General features: G+C 31.1%; 1 protein-coding gene across 1 annotated transcript; it reads left to right on the top strand.

Moving 5' to 3' along the window:
* The first annotated feature begins 1770 nt into the window (after window positions 1–1770).
* Window positions 1771–5225, top strand: LOC105973772 (Leucine-rich repeat protein kinase family protein). The gene is made up of 2 exons (XM_012998816.2): window positions 1771–3529; window positions 4369–5225. The coding sequence occupies exons 1-2, from the start codon at window positions 2287–2289 to the stop codon at window positions 4971–4973; spliced, it is 1848 nt and encodes a 615-aa protein (XP_012854270.2). The 5' UTR covers window positions 1771–2286; the 3' UTR covers window positions 4974–5225.
* Window positions 5226–15054: the final 9829 nt, after the last annotated feature.

Raw genomic sequence — 15054 nt, 5'->3', positions numbered from 1 at the left:
GGCTTCAAATAAAATAAATGTTATGTCTCCATCAAATGATAGAAGTCATCAACAGTGCCAACCCAACAATTTATTAAAAATTACAAATAGTATTTATGGAATAAAATAAATGAAATAATAATAATAAAAGGGTAAGAATGCAAATATGCAAAATTCCAAACATATAACTTTCTTTATTAAGATTATAAAGTACCAAAATTAAGACGGGTCATGAAATCGTGTGACATGTTTGAAAAGTTGTAATAAACTCAATTGATTGTCTTTTGTATTTAGAACCTCATCTTATTCTATAAACTTGAATTCCAAAATACATGTGTACAAACAACTAGCTACCATATAATTGATAACACATGCTATTAAATTTAGTGTTTTAAATTGAAACGGAATTTCTGATTTTCGATCGTATTCACTATTCACCCCAATTTTTCCAACTTTGACACAATATTTTTCAATCCGAAAATCCAATTCCAATTTTCGTTTCAATATTTTTTTTGGATTGAAATTGGAATATATGTGAGATTATGATTTTTTATCAGATTTTAATTTCCGAAAATATATAATTTCCCCGTAAACTACACTTGAGATATGATTTTTTTTTATGCATTTGATGCTTTAGGGGACTATAGCTTGGAATTTTTCGAATTTTGCCAATTCCGATAAAAAAATCCAATTTTGGAACACGTTTTTACATTCCAATTTATGAAATTTAGATCTTCGTTTTTTTCCAATTACGTTCCAAACATAATTGGAATTAGTTTTCCACACTATTTTGCTCTATTCCGTCTGACTTCCACCCGTAATTGCTACAAATACATACATATATTTGCAGAATGAATAGTTATCTATACACGTATATGATGAGATATTTTTACACATTAAACTTCATCGAATGTAGCATTAAATAAACCATCTAATTTTATGTGGCCAAGTGAATTAAGGTCATGGCAATTGGCATGAGTGACATCCAAAAGTGGAAAAATCACTTCCCAATTTTGTATGGTAACGAATCAAAGTCTCTATGCCACTATTAGAAAAATGATGATTATTTTTCTCCCCTTTTTTTTTTTTCTAATTTATTATTTTAATATTTTTATATGTATAAAAAATAGAAAATAATGATTATGATATAGCACGTACGTAGAGTCCCCACTCGGTATATTTGTAGCTTACCCTACAAATGATACGGATATAATTCAAACAATTATACATATAAAAAATTAATAAATAAATAAATAAAATAATAAATAAAAAAAAGGATATTATTCATAAATTTGCTGGTCCTTTCTTGCAGTACTCATCACTCACTATCTCATACCTGTCCATCATATGCTAATGTTCCTAAACAAAACAAATAAATTACTTTGGACAAATTAATACTTATTTTATACTAAAAATCATTCATGAAAAATTGATTGCTCCAAATTTAAATATTTAAAATTTTGTTTTAGTAAATCAAAATAGCTCAAGGTGGTTTTTTTTTTTTTTTTTTTTTTTTTTTTGCAATTAACTCGATTAAAAACCTTTTGACGGTATATAAAATCGAGATTATCGAACTTCATTCTTGCAAATTCGATTTTGAAAAAAATAAATTTCGAATAAAGATACATAACAAAAGGTTGAAAGGTATAGAAATAAAGAATCCCCACAATTTTTTTTTAAACCTTATTCTTGGATCTTTCTTTGTTTTGTTTCCCCCACACCAAATTGCTCAATTCTCTAGAGAAAAATTGTACACTAGCTGTACTTAACTTCTTGTTTCCCTATAAAATAAAATAATACATAAATAAAAAAAAAAATTATTAAAAAAAAAAATTTATTAAAAAAAAAGGGGAAAGAATTCCTAGTTCTATGGTTATTGGTGTTCTTGCACTCAACCCAAAAGCACAGTGTAATAAAGAACAAAAAGAAAACCTTCTGCTTCTGCTTCTGCTTCTGCTTCTGCTTTCTTGTGTGCTTTCCTTTACAAAAAAAGAAAAAATCACACCTTTTTGACCCGAATCCGACCCAATTCAAAATCTGGTAGCTCCATTTCGAAAGCCCATTTCAAGAATCTCACACTCTTACCTTTTTCCCTTCAGACAGACACCATTCTCGGACCCTTCAAATCTTTCTCCCTTTTGATATGTAATAAAATGTCTATATATATTTTGTCTCTCACCTTTTGTTCCAGAAAAAAGATCCCTTCTTTAATTTGAATTATGTACAACTACTAGTTCAAAATAATAATAAATACTCCATAGCCAACCAACAAAGAAGAAAGAAAGATAAAAACCCAGTCTTGAATTAATGGAGAAGCTCCATTTCTTGGCCGGAGTTTTACTCCTCCTGTCACAAACCCACCGCAGCAGCCTCGCCGGAGCAGAAGAAACCCTTCTCGAAACCGACAAGCAAGCACTGCTCGACTTCTCTTACAACCTCCGCCATTCGCGGCCTTTGAACTGGAACTCGCAGCTCCCGGTCTGCAAGAACTGGACCGGAATCACCTGCAGCGAAGATGGGAGCAGAGTAACCTCGGTCCGGCTACCCGGGTTCGGGTTTCAGGGACCCATTCCGGATAATACCCTGACCCGGTTATCGGCATTGCAGATCTTGAGCCTCAGATCCAACGATATTAACGGCTCCTTCCCTCTCGATTTCGGTAACCTTAAAAACCTAACCTTTATTTATCTTCAGCACAACAATTTCTCCGGCAATTTACCTCTAGACTTCTCTGTTTGGAAGAACTTAACCATAGTTAACTTGTCCGGTAACCGGTTCAACGGTAGCGTCCCTCCGTCGTTGTCGGGTTTGAGTCGGCTCATTGCACTTAATCTTGCTAACAACTCACTCTCCGGTGAGGTGCCCGATTTGAACTCACCGAATTTGCAGCTTCTTGATTTGTCCAACAATAACCTTGTCGGTAGTGTGCCTCAATCGCTTCGTAGGTTTCCGAAGTCTGCGTTTTACGGTAATAACGAGTCTTTGTTGGATTACACGTTCGTTAGTTCGCCTATCGTTTTAGCTCCGCACGAACACGGTTCGAGAAACGGGAAATTGAGCGAACGGGCTTTGCTCGGAATAGTCATAGCTAGTTCGTTTCTTGGTCTTCTCGGTTTCGGTTTTCTATTGCTCGTTTGCGTTCTGCGAACGAAAACGGTTGAGGGTTTTTCCGGGAAATTGGAGAAGGGGAATATGTCGCCCGAGAAAGCGATTTCTCGAAGCCAAGATGCGAGTAATAAGTTGGTTTTCTTCGAGGGGTGTAACTATGCGTTCGATTTGGAGGATTTATTGAGGGCTTCTGCTGAAGTTTTGGGGAAGGGTACTTTCGGAACTGCTTATAAGGCGATAATGGAAGATGCTACAAATGTGGTGGTGAAGAGGTTGAAAGATGTCAGTGTCGGAAAACGGGATTTCGAGCAGCAAATGGATTTAATCGGAAGTATTAAACACGAGAACGTGGTCGAGCTTAGGGCTTATTATTACAGCAAAGACGAGAAGCTTATTGTTTACGATTACTTCAGTCAAGGAAGTGTCGCTTCTCTCTTACACGGTATGTTTTTTTTTTTCTTCGTATAATTAATCTTAAGCATTTATTGAAATTATACATTGTTTATTATACGAAAAACGGGTTGTGGGGTAGAGCACTTTCGATTGATCTTTAGTATTGTAAATACAATTAGTCGAAAATGTTAGTATTATTTCGTTTATGATTACATTATTGGTGATGTGTTTTAAGATAAAGAAAATATTCCATGTTAATTAAACATGGTCCACTTCACTTGCCTTTCGAACCTACCTATATAAATCAAATGTGACTTGTGACACAATAATTAATGTGATGTTTTTTTGTCTCTAATTCTTTTGATTTACTCGTTAACTAAAATGATTTTTGCCGTTTTTCGTTTGATTCTTGTTTGCCAAAAGCCGTATATCTCGCTTCAATTATTGCTGAAGAAACCACTTGTTGCTTGGCTGTTTAAGCAGATCAATTATTTGTTTCAATCCTCCACTTCGAAAAAAAATCGGATTTTTTGGACTAAATGTTTAGTGAATTATGGTCTTAAACACGAACCTTTTAGATGTTAGTTTCATCATGTTGTTAACTGATTATTTCACCAATTATTTTTTTTCCGAAATTAAATGTCACTTCGGAATTCAAAGACGAAATTGATTTTCTATATAACCAATTTTACGGCCTTCATTGTTGATTGTTCAAGCTGATTAATTTGTAGAGAACTAATTTATCGTTCTTCAACGTTTGTAAGGGGCAACTATTTTTCGGGCTTTCGCATTAAAAAGAAGGCTATTTATTAGGTTTCTTGATCTGTTTATGTTTACCTTAAACAGCACTTACTTATTTAAACTCACGACTTCCGTTCAACCTGACAGGAAAACGAGGAGAAAATCGAACACCTCTAAATTGGGAAACCCGTCTAAACATAGCCATCGGTGCATCAAAGGGCATAGCACGCATCCACGAAGAAAACGGGGGTAAATTAGTCCACGGAAATATCAAATCATCAAACGTATTTCTAAACTCCCGACAACTCGGCTGCATTTCCGATATCGCCCTTTCCGCAATAATGAGCGCGTTAGCCCCACCGGTAGCCCGTGCCGCGGGCTATCGCGCACCGGAGGTGGTGGATACACGCAAAGCCACGCAACCCTCCGATGTGTACAGCTTCGGTGTGATACTGCTCGAGCTTCTGACGGGCAAATCGCCCGTCCACACGATCAACGGTGGAGACGAGATCGTGAATTTGGTGAGGTGGGTCCACTCGGTTGTGAGAGAAGAGTGGACCGCGGAGGTTTTCGACGTGGAGCTGCTGAGGTGTCCGAATATCGAGGAGGAGCTGGTGGAGATGCTGCAGATTGCGATGGGGTGCGTGGTAAGGGCGGCGGACCGGCGGCCAAAGATGGCTGATGTGGCGAGGATGATCGAGGGTGTACGGAAAGTTGAGGGTGTTTCGGACATTTCACACGTCGGCGCGTGAGTGGGGTTTGGGGGTTTGTTTGGTTCACCACCTTGGTGGACCCTAGAGGCAAAGGATGTAGTTTTTTTTAAGGTAAGAACAGAATAGATTAATTGTTTGTTATTTTTAATATCATATCTCTTGAATGCATATTATATATGCACGTGTATTGTGTGTATGTGTTTTTTTTTTTCATTATTGAATTTTCATGTAATGAATGATATTCATGTTGTTCTTACATTTGTCTAGTTATCAATAATTAACAACTTATAATTAGTTTGTTTTATGCCACACTCGGTGAAATACACCGGGTGATTATTAACCGTTGATTTGCAGTTCTGCACACAATCACACACACACACACACACAAACACGTATACCTATGTGTATGTGTGCTTAGTGGAAAGTTATTTCACCATACCAACGGTTAATAAATACCCGGTGTATTTCACCAGGTGTAGCATCTCAAAGACCAATTATAATTATGAATTATATAGATTGTAGCTCATACATTTCAATTCTCTTGTACCCAACGAAATCTATATATGATATATAAAAGGGTAAATTACAACCGCCCCTTAAGGTATGATCAAATTACGAAATATCCCCTCTCGTTTGGGTAACTACATTTATCCTCTCAATTATGAATCTTCTTACATCTCCAGCCTTATGGTGTCAAATTCAACATAATCATTTAGATTCCGTGGAATGTGATCCAATTTGTACTTGTTTTGTGTAAAAATGCAGTTTGTGATGCAGCACAATCTGATATATGCAAGCCAAAAAACACATCTTGCTTCAAAATGTGGAGCTCGAATGGGATCAAATGAATACAAAAGTGATAATATTCCATATAATCTAGAAGATTCCACTGAATTTGAACCGCAAAAGTGGACGTGTAAACAAATTTATAGTTGAGGGGATAGTTGTAATTATCCAAACAGAAGGGAGGGTTTCGTAATTTAACCATACATCAGGGGTGGTCGTAATTTACCCTATAAAATGAAGTCGTGCCTTTAAAATTCGATTAGTTTAAAATTCGATTAGTTTTGAATTTGGGTAAAAAGGCTTTTTCTTTAACCCAGTTTAATAACTAATGGGCCGAATATACATTTGGGTTTTGTCCTGCGTTGATGGGCTCTATTTAAAAAACATTAATAATAATATTTATAATTATTACTATTATTGGGCTGCGCAAATTTGGGTTTTCAAATAAATTGTACGTAAATGCATTTCACTTAACAATGTGAAGATCTGATGAATTTAATTTGTACAAATTGAAGTATTCAATATTAATTTACTAAAAGATATTGTAAGGTCACCAATAATTTATTGAATGGCTAATATTAATTACAAAGTAAATGAATTTAATTTTAATTTATTGAAGTATCCATTACTAGTTCTTTTAATACTTAATTATAAATTTTTTTGACAGCGCTTAATTAAATAATTCCATTGTAATAAATATTTAAACTTGTAAATTATCTAACGAATAAATTCCAAATAATTTGTCATTAAGTGGTGTGGGTTGAAACAAAGATTTTTAAAGGGGAAAATATAAAATCCCAGACAAAAAACTTTAATGCTGTCCTTTCAATATCACACACATACATACTCCCTATCATTTATTACATCCACCGTCGGTGAAATTATTTTTTTTTAATTTACCAAACACGTGCCACCAAAATAACCCGCCACGTAAACCTAACACCGACCGGGTTTTTTGTAACCCAAACCGGGTTTGCTAGTGGGGATGAAAACATTTAAGGGTAAATTACACCTACACTCCCGAAATATGTTAAAATAACTTTAAGGTCCCCGTGATATCAGTAATTACAATTACCCCCTCAAGTATTGTTAGAAACTCTATCGTGATAATGCATTGGATACGTTATTCCGATAGTGTTCTTGAAATTAATAGTCCGTCAGAACTATATCGGAATAACGTATCCAATGCATTATCCCGTTAGAGTTTCTAACAATGTTTGAGGGGGGTAAATGTAATTACCGATACCACAGGGACCTTAAAGTTATTTTAGCATACCTTAAGGGTGTGGGTGTAATTTACCCAACATTTAATTTTTTTTTTGTACAAAATTAAAGCCCTAAAACCCTCTAAGTAGAGAATTACTATATAAATTTGTATAGATGTATATTATATAAGTTCATAGGTCTGCTGCATGCTGGTAATAAAAGGTAGTTGTCATATATATATATATATATATATATATATATATATATATATATATATATATATATATATATATATATATATATATATATATATATATATATATATAATTCCAAGGCATAATAATAATAATAATAATAATAATAATAATAATATATGAGCATGAGTTTCCCATTACTGCTGCATGTCTTCGCCATTTCGCTCTCAATTCCTGCACTTTTAAAATTAAATATTTGCACTGCTTAATTCTTTTTAATTTATTTATTTATTTATTATTAATTCACCTTTTCGTGCACTCTAAAAGGTGAGTCACACAAAATATTAAGGTATATATAAATTGAAAAATAAAGAACCTAGCTACTAGCTAGAGGCAATAATCCCAGCATTTCTGACAAAAATCTTAGCTGCTATAAATTAAATTAATTAAAAGCTATATATTATATGATCAGTTCTGAACATATTATCATAACATTTAATTTGTGGTCCCTTTTTTCCTTTTTTTAATTAATATGTATTTATAATTAGTTGCTAGCTATAATTGGTATTATTACAACCGTGCAAATTCAACTTAAATAATCTAGGTGCATGCATGCATAATGCATATTTACATATAAATACTATTATATGACTTATTTGTCTCGTGTAATTTAATTTGGAGCTAGGTTTATATATGCTTTGGTCCCTTGTCAATTTAGTTCGAATTCGTCACATATCTTAATCTGGTTTGTATTAACTTGCGAGTTATTGCAGATTTATTTATTTACATGATTTATTCAGTGCATTTCGAGTGACTGCAGATTATTTTTCAATCAACAAGAAGAAAGAGGACTTGGATGCAAATATATATAATTCGTACAAGGAATCAACGCAAGAACGTGAAGACATCGGTATTAGATCATTAATTATCTTTCTTAATCCGTAAAAAACGGATTAAATTTTTTGTAATTTTTGTTCCCAATAAAAAGAAGAAAAAAAAAAAGGGTTAGAGCAAATGAAGCTTAGTTGTAATCTTCTTTTAATTAACTAACAGCTTTTGTTTTTATGGGATAATGTGACCCATGTCTTTTGATGTCTTAACACCTTTCTATTTGGAATACTTGTTTCATTTAACCTTAATTAACTTCTAATTAATTACTACAAGTTGTACGTGTTTAATTTAAATAACTTCGATTTAAATATTGTTTATGCATGTATGTATCTCTCTACTTTATGTGTATATATATGTGTGAGTTTGAGCATCTTTGAACTATGTTATATATTGATTTGAATTACACGGCACGTGCAAACCAGCCCTATTCAGAATATAACATATATGAAGCTAGATAGATATAGATAGATACGAATTTATGTAAGATAGATTGATAGATACGGCAACGAAATCGTGCACACGAGTGGTGTATATATATAATTGTATATATAAATTAGGCCTTTTAATTTATAAATAAAAAAGATTTAAAGACTATGAATAAAAAATACATATAAAGAGGAATATTAAAAATTTGAAGACATAATTGAAGTCAAAGGTGTTGGACTGGTCATGCCATGTTCATTTTGCCTTAGTGCAGCAAATTAGCTGTTAAGTAAGTGTAATTTTTTTTTTAAACTTGATTAGTTTTATTTAAATGATTAAAATAATAGTTAGTAATTAACCTTAACCAGCTGGTTTATGCACTTGATTGATGTGTGTATGCATGAAAGTCAAATAATGTTTAATTTACCACATAAAACCATTAACTAATAATCTATTATAGTAATCGGACTATCCGAGTAGAGAAAGAATATATATAAAAAAAATAAAAAAAAATAATAATAAGAAATAAATTTAAAGTTAATAGTTAGACAAATTTACCCATGGAAGAAAGTGGAAATTCCAATTGAATCCGCGTAGGATCCACGTTGACGTCACGTGGAGCACGTGCCAGATAGGTGAGCGTGGGAATGGGACTCTATTAGTAAAAAGGAGTGAAAATAATAATAAGGCACAAAAGAGGGTCCAATTTTAAATTTAATTTTGTCATCAACTTTCCAGACATGCCCCGTACGGTCTGCTTGTTCTTTGCGTCAGCCGCAACTGCTTTCTTATTTATATTTATATTTACTTAATTTAAATAAAATTTCTCGAACCCTATAATTAGATATGTCTACCGCTTCGGTCAATCAGACGCGGTTCGAATTCGGTCCATGGTCAATTCTACCATGATCCAAAATCGAAACCAAAATCACAATTAAGGATCGTTTTAGAGTTCACATATATAAAGTTGTCGGACAGTCGATTAGTTGCTTAGTTGACCGACACTCGATCGTTGGGTTTCTTAAGAAAAAGAAAATCAACGGTCGTGATTATCGAACCGTTGAAGATCAACGGTCAAGAAAGTATGCACTGGTTTGAAACTATAGTTCATTATCTGCAATTTATTATTCTATTATCACTATTCACTCATACCTTAATTTCTTGAGCCGAAAAATTAAAATATATGTATGATTAATTTCTTAATTAAAAATTATTTTTTAGTTCGTGCTAATTTAAAATAATACCGTGCTAATTTGCTCTCTTAAATTACGGCCGAAAAGGCAGAAGTAATGCCCAAGGTGTTGCCTGCACGTCGAGAAATCAAACTCAGTTTTTAATTGCTGAAATATTTAAAGATTATAAGTATTTAAAATTATAAATGCATGGTTTATTGAGAAAAAAATAAATTAAAATTGGATTCTTGAAAAACGAGGGACGCCATGTGACTCCACATTTCCCCAGTTTGGCGGGCTGCAGAAATTTCAGAATTAAATTAATTATAATATTGAGGGATGAAATTATTAATTATTGTATAAATTTTGATAAATATTTAACACTGAATGCAAGAATTATTCTTAATGCATATCCAAGATTGGTGTAACGAATTTAATTCCAAAGGAAAATAGGGACCTGCAATAAATATGAGTTATTAAGCATTTCTTCTTCTTTTTTTTTTTTTTTTTGCATGAATTGAATAAATTTGCATGAGTAATAAAATGTTGAAATATATTAAAAATATTATATTTATATATATGTATATACATTTTGTGGCTCAAAGCAGTCAGTGTTGTCATCTTGGGGTTGATGACCATTGACTTGTAGCATCACAATTTTTAAGGGGACTTGTAAATAAATAAACTAATTAATTAATTAATTAAAATGAAAGGTCATCAACTTGTAAATAAAATAAATAAATAGGAATTTCGTAATTAGTGAAAAAATAAAGAAAAGGCTGTGGAGCATTTTGTCGATTCGAATGTAGTTTGGTGTATTGTCGTTAAGTCCATGTTTGCTTTCACGTTGTTATCTGGCACAACTCCATTTATTAATATTAATACTAATTTAAAACTTTTTTTTGTGTGCCTTAGAAATTACACAAAAAAATTCATTATTATCTTTAGATAATTACAATCACCCTCCTCAATTATAAATATTCATAATTGTCTACTTTTGTAGTTGTAAATTTAAAGAATCTTCTAAATTAAGTGGAATATTCTCCAATTTGTACCCGTTTTATCTCATTTGAGCTCCACATTTTAAAACAAGGTGATTATAAGATGTGTCTATTGACTTATAAATACTAGACTTTGCACAACACGATCACAAACTAGAAAACATTCCACGGAATATAGATGATTATGTTGAATTTGACACGTAAGAAAATTCTTAGTTGATAGGTGGTTGTAATTACCAAACATGAGGGAATTTTTGTAATTTTATAGCTAAAGAAACACTTAAATTTAACACAATGAGTAATTGGTGACCCCTTAATACGAGCCTTTTTTTTTTTTTTATCAACGAAACTAAACGAGTTGTCTCGCAAGTGATGATCTAGCAGTCAATTGACCACGGTTCGAATCCACTTACCAAACGATCGTTATGTTGTGTTTATCACATATGGTTAGTCTAGTGTATTTATGTCTCTTGTATTATTTACACTAAAAACTAAATGAGTCTCTATAGGGTCTTTCTTTAACAATTTCTCATCTCCTAATAAATCCAAGATTTTATTGGCATATGTGTTTAATATTTAATTATTTTCAATAATGATAAAGTTAATGATTTGTCTCTAGCTAATGAAGCGAATTTGTTGGTAATTGGTCGGGTACAATCTCAGTGCAAACCGGCATTACAAAAAATAATTTAACTTAGCTAAAAAAATTGAAGTAAAATTAATTTAATTAAATATAAAAGGTTATAAATATGTATTTATTTTGTATTTTTCTCTCTTAATTATATATTTTTGAAAGTAAAAATTTGCTGAGATTTTGTCCTCGATTCCCTATAAAGACCAACCCTTTGACAATTTTTTTCTTTTTTTAAATGTAATTTGTGAAAAGGGAATTGACCATTGAAATGAAGTTATGTATTTGTTTGTGCATGTTTAACTTGTTGCGAGACTAAAGAATGTTGCACAAAGTTCGACCTGCAGTCTTTTCTTCGCAAACTGCCATTCACTTTCACTATTAGAGGCGGCTTATAAGTTGTTAAAAACAGCTTATAAGATATTTTGAGAGCTTATTAATTCTTCTAAAGTGTTTTGTAATATTTTTTTAAAAGAAGATCTCAAAAACTCAAAAAGTGTATCGCTGAAGATCCTTTCAAAAATTAATTCTAAAAAAACAAGACGTAACATGTTATCAGCTCTTAAAACAACTTATCACACATAAGAGCTTATCAGCTGTTTAAAATAAGTATAGCTAAACGAGCAATTGATTTAAACTTCAATTGCTGATCACTTGAAACTCTCAAAGAAATAGAATACAAGTGTGCATGAGTCGGTTTTTACCTGACAACTAATCCATTAAATTTAATTTGGATCTATAGTTTAAACAAACTTGTACAAATTTGAAATCTTAAATGGTCAGCTGACCGATGATACCCGACCAATCAGTTTATTTGTTTCAATAAAAAATAAATAAAATTTAGTTATATAATGATTTTATTAAACCTTAAATTTTTATTTTAAAACAAGAACGTAAACTCTATATGGAGGGAGAATTGTCAAGTGATTTATAAATTCCAAGATGCCCAATGAATTAGCAATTATAATCATGACAAAATTTAACTTTAGCCAAATTATGGACAAAACAAAAAATAATTGTCTAAACACAAACTGATAGAGCGTAGTCCAAATTAACCAAAGTACAAATCGGCATATGATTAGAGTTTTTCTATTTGTTTTTTTCATAATTCTCAATTTAAGACAAATTAATTATAATTAAATGATTAGAGCTTAACAACTAATCATTCCTTGACACCTAATAAGATTTAATTAAGTGCTTTTGCATAACGTAGACCAACCAAACAACACCTAACGAAAACGTGATAACCTGTAATGAAGAACATTTAAATATTATAATAGAAAAATAAAGGCCCTTTAATACATAAAGACAATTTTGTTAATCAACTTATTATGCAACTTTGTTTGGATAAACAGTGTTTATTTATTTATTATTTGCTCCTGAATGAGTGGAAATCAAATTTAATGATTAATTCAATTATATAGCTTTTTCATGTTACAATTTGGCAGTATTTAGTTCTTGTGAAATAGGACATGTATAAAGACATAATTTGGCATCTATGATTTATATATATATATATATATATATATATATATTTTACTGTATTAAATTTATAATCGTGCTCGTAAAATTCTTAAATTAAAAAATATAATATGAAACATTTATTTTTGTAATTCAAACAATAATTAATTTGAAATGAGTGGATCGCAATATTCAATATTTGATACACGGTTTCAATTAACCAACCACAATATATGGTAAATCATTGAAATTAAATAAACTTTATTGCGATGAAGCAATTATTTGATATCAACCCAAGAAAATAATACGGCTATGTGAATTATAGAGTTATGAAATAATGTAGCAAGTGTGCTTAGTTACTAAAGATAGTAACCTACAATTTTGTCAACTTTTAATAATAGTAGTCCGTATATATTGCATAAATAGTGGTGTTTTGAAACTCGAATCAGACCGGCCGGTTGAATCGATTAAATCGTAACCCATTACTTTGTCCGGTCCTGACAGATAATCAGGTTCTTAGCTCAAAATTGTGTTTTTTAATCAAATAAAAAAATAAAATGGCCGAAACGAAGTTTTTTTAACTGCACAACTGAAGAAAAAAAATCATAATATGTTTTTTTTTTGAAATTGAAAGACATATTTTTTTTAATTAAAATTTCTATAATATTTGAAATGATTCGGTGTGACATGTATGTTGATATATTGCGACTTTAAAAGAATAATAAGTTTGATTTAGGCTTTAATTGAAAATGAGTTATTAGTTAATGGGTGTGAAAGAAAATGTAATTTCTTTACTATATAAATTATGTATAAATAATTATAAAATAAAAATAAAAATATCACAGGATTCCGATTGAACCGGTCCAACCATAATCTAGTAGCTTTTCCGAGTCAACCTCCCGTCAAGTTTTCAAAACATTGTAAATATAGAACAAGTCGTCATACAGATGATTATTTAATTATTTTTTTATGATTATTTAAAAATGTTTGATTATTTAATTCAATCAAATTGTAAATATCGGCCGAAGAAAGGTAAAGGCGGCTTCTTTTGTTTGATACATTGAGTCTAAACCGACCCGATATCCTTGGGCCGGCCCATATTTATTTCTATAATTAACACAAATTTACTGTTCTACCCCTTGAAATTTGTTTCCACTGCTCCGTATACTGAGACATGTTTCTTGCAATTTTGCTGTCGCTCATGTATAGTATATATATATATATATATATATATATATATATATATATATATATATATATATATATTCGTTTTATTTAGTAGATTAGTTTCTAATTTTTTTTCTCACATTCCTTATTTAATATGTTCAACTATAAAATGAAATATATTTTTCTATTCCGAGTTTGAATCTTCTATTACAATTTTATATAGGGTTGGGCATGTGTCGGGTCGGATAATTATCGGTCAATTACCTAACCGACCGACCACCCAGTTTTACAGAAAACTGAAAAAACCGCAACCATTATGGGCCGGATAATGAGTTTGAATCTTGTGCTATTGTTTTTGAGTTTTAACTTCTTTTATATACTATTTTAACGTTAAGAAAATAAGAATTATGATTAAATATTTATAATAAAAAAATTATTAATAAAGTCGGTTGATCAATATTACGTGACCAATCGACTTTTGAGTAAACTGAAAAATACCGACCGACCCATTTATATATGGATCGTTAAATTTACCTCCACAATTATATGCGTCGGTAATTATTGATTATCGGCAAAAAAATGGATCATAAGTGAGTCATTGGGCGATAAAATTGATTCATGCCCGGCCGTAATTTTATATATCTTACATGGTATTTTACATTATTCTACACTATGTATGTAGCATATTTTATATTTGGAAATACTTATTATTGTGGTACTTACACTTTACATGAAAGTCTTAGACAAATAGAAAATGCAACACAGCTAAACTTCTATAAATTAATAAATTAGGGATGGGTAAAAAATATTATTAAAATTATATTATTAATTAATTGAGTATTAAATTAACGAGATTTTACCAAATCTACTATTATTACCACAAGTTGAAATAATCATTGATGGAAGACACCCAAAATCTTGGTGCATACTAAATGCTTATGACTGTAGATATTAATTGTGAACTCTAAAAACATTAACTCATGTAATAATTGTGAACACCTAAAGAGTGAAGTTCAAAATTCATTTCTCGACCTTTCACTTATATATATATTTACACATATTATTATATAATTAAATTTATTACTTATTATTATGTGAAAAAATGTAAATGCTATAGGTTCGCAATAAATAGTGAAGCCTTTATGTTCTTTCATTTTCAATAGCTGACATTTAGATGTTTCCAATATA

Source organism: Erythranthe guttata, chromosome 1 (genome assembly GCF_056151865.1).
Source record: "Erythranthe guttata isolate IM_541 chromosome 1, IM_541, whole genome shotgun sequence".
Lineage (NCBI taxonomy): Eukaryota > Viridiplantae > Streptophyta > Magnoliopsida > Lamiales > Phrymaceae > Erythranthe > Erythranthe guttata.
Note: the sequence above shows the minus strand (reverse complement) of the source record. Positions and strands in the feature narration are given on the sequence as shown.

Coding starts and splice junctions, on each gene's coding strand:
- LOC105973772 (XM_012998816.2), top strand. CDS start 2,287: ATGGAGAAGCTCCATTTCTTGGCCGGAGTTTTACTCCTCCTGTCACAA. Junction 3,530..4,368: donor TGTCGCTTCTCTCTTACACG/GTATGTTTTTTT, acceptor TCAACCTGACAG/GAAAACGAGGAGAAAATCGA.